Here is a 5,686-nt window from a genome sequence, read left to right as displayed (position 1 = left end):
GGGGGGTGCGGGCACCGAGGGGTCCCGGGGCCCGCGGATCTCGGGTGGGGTTTTTTCGTCTCAGTCGCACTTGGTTGAGTTCCCCCGGGACTTCTGAAGTTGCGGCCCGCGCTGGACTTCTGGGATTCCCTCTTCCGTAAATAGGAATCCGAGGAATGAATGAATCAATGAATGAAATGAGTAAACGAACTAACTCGGCCACTTGGCCCAGGCCTCCTTCCTCCTCTGGTCGTGGGGAAGGAGGGATGGGTTGGACCTTTTGCTTTCCTTTCAATTCCCTCTTCATTCTCCTTCCTCCTCAATCTTCAACACTTGGCTAGTCGTTAATGCCTTAAGTCCTTAATTTACTGTGTCTGGCCCTGGCCGGGGTCTGGCTGTATAGGAGGACTGGGAGGGCATCCTGGGAGTTTCCTGGTGTCCACAGGCCGGACAAAAGCAACCCCGACTCCTTAGAGCATGGTATGGCTTGGAGGTGTTGGTAAAACTGATCTGGGGTTTTTGCTGTCTCTTCCCTCAGCGCCGACACCATGTGGATCCAGGTTCGGACCATGGACGGGAGGCAGACCCACACGGTGGACTCGCTGTCCAGGCTGACCAAGGTGGAGGAGCTGAGGCGGAAGATCCAGGAGCTGTTCCACGTGGAGCCAGGCCTGCAGAGGCTGTTCTACAGGGGCAAACAGGTACACCCGCCGCCAGCACCTTTGTTCTATGCCTGGTCCAGGCCTCGCGCCTCTGCAGCCACCAGCCGATACTTTCTCCCTCCCACCTCTCCCCCCACAACCTCGTCCGGTCCCACTTCACCTCTCCCGGAAGGAGAAGTCCACAGAAACCTCAAATGCCTGCGAGAGGAAGGAACAAAGGGAGGACTCACAGATTGACATGCTGGGCTGGCGGCTGGTCCTCGAATCTATAGGGTCTGGGCTTTTGAACTTATTTTTTCAAAGCTCCCCCTCAAAATAATGGCTAGAGAAAGAAGTTTTGGAGGTGGCCGATGGAAGACTGAGGAATTTTCGAGAAAGGGCCCAGGACCATCCCGTAGCTAGGACGGAAGGGACCAGGTTTTCTTTTTTAAACATCCACCACCAATTAATTACTCACAGCCTGTACCAGTTAAGCGTCAGACCCCCGAGTGTTTTTTTCTAAAAATTTGGATTAGCTTATTCAGAGTCTGGAGATGGCGCTTGCTAATCAGGAATTTCCGCCACTCTGAGCCTGCTGTGCTGCGGCTGCTGGTGACCTGGGGCGCGTGGTCCCGGAGGGGTCCACCGGCCTTCATCTCTTTCTCTGTTCTTTCCCCAGCCCCTCGTTGCATTTAAAATGGCCCCCTTTGATTTCATAGCTGCCACGTTTGGGATGCTCCCTCCATTGGCACCTGGGGAGGTTGGAGGTTCTACTTTGGTTGGTGTTTTTGTGGGGGACTGTGGGACATACTGTGAGTGGGGTTTCCTGGCAGGATGAAACAGTGTGATTAAAGGTGTAGGTCCCATCTGCTGGAGATGGTTGGACCGTGGGGACGGGCATAGACTACTGGAACTGGATTAAAAGTTGTCAGTTGAGCTGCGTGTACCCCCACCGTGTTGTTGTTGGATTTTTAACCGGGTACTGCTGCCATCTGGTGTCTAGGTTGGAAAATAAACACCGCGCCCGGCCAGGTTTTTTGGGGGCTGGGAGGATCATGCCTGCTCACTCCAGATGAGATCTGATGATTAATTTCTCCGGCTTGCATGCCGTAGACCTTCCTTAGCCCTCTTGCCGTAAGAGACGTGATGACTTGAGTCGTAAGAATCCGAGTTAACCCGCCCTGCCCCGGGAGGAGGCGATCTGAAGAACTTGGGGAGTTGATCGTGCAGCCGCGTGCGCGCAGGGAAGAGGCAGGGCCGGGCTCAACAGAGGAGCTCTGCCTGGCGCTCTCTTCCTCCCTCCTCCTACGATGCGTGCTCCCTTTGTGACCAAAATCATCCTAACTGATTTTGATTTGCTGCTCAGCCTATTGGGTTAGCACAGAAGGCTTCCTTTCACAAAGTTTCTGTAGCCTGCACAGACCTGCTAAGTTCACGGCGTAGCTCAATGGCGGGTTGGACTCTCATGCTCCCAAGTTCAGGAGAGGAGATAATGCTGAGTATCCACTCTATGCCAGTCACCGAGCTAGCATTTTAATTTTTGCATTTCACCCATGCAGGAATGGGAAAACACCTAAACACACCTGCCATGTAGATTTTACCATCGATATTCTGACATATGAGGTTTATCATGAAGCGCTCTTTCTCTATGCCCATCAAGCCATCTTTCTGGGATGCATTTCAAAGTAAGTTGCAGACACCAGTCTACCTTTCCCTTAATTACTGCAGCACACCATCAGTAACTAGAACTAGAGCTCAGTATTTTTGGTTCTGTTCTCACTGATTTTTTTTTTTTTTTTTCTTATTGAGACAGGATCTCACTCTGCCTAAGCTGTGGTGCAGTGGCGCGATCACAGCTCACTACAGCCTTAGTTTCCTGGGCTCAAGCAGTCCTCTAGCCTCAATCTCCAAAGTAGCTAGGACTATAGGCGTGTACCCACCATGCCTGGCTAGTTTTTGTATATTTTGTAGAGATGGGGTCTTATTATGCTGCCCAGGGTAGTCTGGGCTCAACTGACCCTCCTGCCTCGGCCTCCCAAAGTGTTAGGGTTACAGGCATGAGCTACTGTGCCTGGCCAAAAAACTTTGAATATAGTGAAACAGATGTTAAACAGACTGAATAATTTTGACAAATGTCTACATCCATGCAACCCAAAACCCCATCTCCCCTCATTTGTAACATAATACTTGAGTCATACAATAGTTTCTGTCACATCTCTAAGTTTAGTGTGACAATGACAGGAACACTTACGTTAATTAGACACATACATTGTGCTTTTCTTTCTTTTTTTTCTTTTTTTTTTTTGTTGAGACGGAGTCTCACTCTGCCGCCCAGGCTAGAGTGCAGTGGCCGGATCTCGGCTCACTGCAAGCTCCGCCTCCCGGGTTTACGCCATTCTCCTGCCTCAGTCTCCCGAGTAGCTGGGACTACAGGTGCCCGCCACCTCGCCCGGCTAGTTTTTTGTATTTTTTTTTAGTAGAGACAGGGTTTCACCTTGTTAGCCAGGATGGTCTCGATCTCCTGACCTCGTGATCCGCCCGTCTCGGCCTCCCAAAGTGCTGGGATTACAGGCTTGAGCCACCGTGCCCAGCCTCTTTTTTTTTTGAGACAGAGTTTCACTCTTGTTGCCCAGGCAGGAGTGCAGTGGCGCCATCTGGGCTCACTGCAACCTTCACCTCCCAAGTTCAAGCAATCCTCCTACCTCAGCCTCCCAAGTAGCTGGGATTACAGGTGTCCACCATTACGCCTAATTTTTTGTATTTTTAATAGAGACGGAGTTTCATCATGTTGGCCAGGCTGGTTTCAAACTCTTGACCTCAGGTGATCCACCTACCTCAGTCTCCCAAAGTGCTGGGATTACAGGTGTGAACCACTGCGCCCAGCCAACGTACATTGTGCTTTTAATTGTCAGGATGTTGGCAGTGATGACACCTGGACCTAGCCCTATGGGAACTCACCCGGACTGAACAGGGAGCTGGGATTGGAACCTGGGATTTTGGTTTCTGAGACTGGGCTCTCAACACTGAATTTCGTCTCCCAGGTCAGCTCTGGTAGTTATGAAAAGATTCCATGTTCCTACGTAACCTTCATAACCACCTCTTAGATCCCTTACCCTGTGGCTGTTCCCTATGCAGTAGCTTTTTTTTTTTTTTTTTCTTTGAGACGGAGTTTTGCTCTGGTTGCCCAAGCTGGAGTGCAATGGCATGATCTCGGCTTACTTCAACCTCTGCCTCCTGGGTTCAAGCGATTCTTCTGCTTCAGCCTCCCAAGTAGCTGGGACTGCAGGTGTGCGCCACCACGCCTGGCTGATTTTATTTTATTTTTTTTTTTGTATTTTTAGTAGAGATGGGGTTTCTCCATGTTGGTAAGGCTGGTCTCAAACTCCCAACCTCAGGTGATTCACCACCCCCCCTTGGCCTCCCAAAGTGCTGGGATTACAGGCGTGAGCCATTGCACCCGGCCCCCATGTGGTAGCTTTTAAGAGATCGTGTCGTTGCTTCTGTCTTCTGGGCCACAGAGAGGTGATGCAGTTTCTCCACTTGGATGGCTCGGAAAGTGAGCTGGCGGCAGGGAGGTTTGGACAGTGGAGGGAAGGGGGCACAGAGGCACACAGCAGCACCTCCCAGCGCCACGTGAAGTCTGCAGGCACCCAGGCTAACGTGATAGAAAGCAACGCAGTTCCTGGTGGGCGCAAATGGGCCGTTGTCCTTATAGAATGTTCTAGAGTGTTCAGTCCTTTTTTGTCCTGTTAAAGAAACTTGGCCTAGCAGCCCAAGGTCTGCGGTGGTTGATGGAGACCCCAGAGCAGAACAGTTGGTTCTGTCTCGGAATATGGAGGATCTTGTGGTGGCCTCACTTGGGCTGAATAGGGTGGCAGTGATGTCACTTGATGCGTGGGAATGCAGGGAGCTGATTGAGGGCAGTGACTTTGGGCGACCGTCCAGCGTAGGCAACCGGAGAGGCATCTGCAGCTCCCCATCCCCCAATCTTTCTTCATTTTGGCTGCACATCAAAATAACAATAGCTGTCTTTTGTGGCACCTTTAACCTGCTCAGGTACAACACTGCACTCTACGTAATCTTTTCAGCATCCCTGGCCAGAGACTCGCCAGCTCCCACATCATCTTATTTTGGACAGGGCTAATATCCACCACGTTGCAGCGCAGTGCGAATTCAATGAGGTTATGAATGTGAAGGGCGGAGTGAGCCCCGTGCCGGGCTCACATTGAAAGTGAAATAAATCTCTTAGCACAGGGCTTCTCCCGCTCTGTACTGTGGCTGTTTGGGGCCAGGTCATCCTCTGGCTGGGGCTGTCCTGGGCACTGCAGGGTGCTGAGCAGCATCCCTGGCCTCCACCCACTCCATGCCAGAGCACCCTACCCTACCAGTCATGACAACCACAAATATCCTGAGACTTCCATGCCTCAAAGGCAAGATTAGAGTCAGTCTGATGCCTCAGTTGAAATGGTGGCCCAGGAATGGCCTTGCAAGGGTCACTTGTCATAGTGATGCCTCGGGTGTCCCCACTGGACAGCCCCCTTGCAGAGACCTGCCCTTGTGGCTGCAGAAGGGAGGGTCCCCACCACCAGCTCCCACCCACTGTTGCATCCCTCCCCCAGGAGGGCTCCCGGTTAGAGGGCACGGCCTCTGTTAGGATTACTCACCGCTGCCGTCGTGGCCCCAGAGCAGCTGTACACAATCGGTAAATGGGTAGGCGTGGCTTTGTTCCAATAAAGCTTGATTTATAAAAACAGGTATGGCTGGGTGCAGTGGCTCATGGTTGTAATCCCGGCACTTTGGGAGGCCAAGGCAGGTGGATCACCTGAGGTCAGGAGTTCGAGACCAGCCTGCCAACATGGTGAAACCCCATCTCTACTAAAAATACAAAAAATTAGCCAGGCATGATGGTGGGTGCCTGTAATCCCTGCTACTCAGGAGGCTGAGGCTGGAGAATCACTTGAACTGGGGAGGCAGATGTTGCAGTGAGCTGAGATCAAGCCACTGCACTCCAGCCTGGGCGACAGAGCAAGACTCCGTCTCAAAAAAAAAAAAAAAAAAAAAAAACC

General features: G+C 51.8%; 1 protein-coding gene across 10 annotated transcripts in view; it reads left to right on the top strand.

Annotated features, from left to right (window-relative positions):
* The window catches only part of UHRF1 (ubiquitin like with PHD and ring finger domains 1), a 64,324-nt gene that overhangs the window by 10,117 nt on the left and 48,521 nt on the right, over positions 1 to 5,686 (top strand). For 6 of the 10 annotated variants that reach the window (XR_001880504.1, XR_001880503.1, XM_017847234.1 and 3 more), the window contains exon 2: positions 518 to 680. Coding sequence is in view for 8 of the 10 variants with exons in the window: in XM_017847234.1 (XP_017702723.1) it covers positions 518 to 680 (163 nt within the window). In the remaining 2 variants the exon portion in view is untranslated. Of the gene's footprint in view, positions 1 to 21; positions 181 to 517; positions 681 to 2,179; positions 2,306 to 5,686 lie in introns of those variants that run through there. The other 4 variants (XM_017847240.1, XM_017847235.1, XM_017847238.1 and 1 more) reach the window with 3 other exon arrangements.

The sequence above is a fragment of the Rhinopithecus bieti genome, unplaced genomic scaffold, assembly GCF_001698545.2.
Source record: "Rhinopithecus bieti isolate Rb0 unplaced genomic scaffold, ASM169854v2 scaffold_28055, whole genome shotgun sequence".
In the NCBI taxonomy this organism is placed as follows: domain Eukaryota; kingdom Metazoa; phylum Chordata; class Mammalia; order Primates; family Cercopithecidae; genus Rhinopithecus; species Rhinopithecus bieti.
Note: the sequence above shows the minus strand (reverse complement) of the source record. Positions and strands in the feature narration are given on the sequence as shown.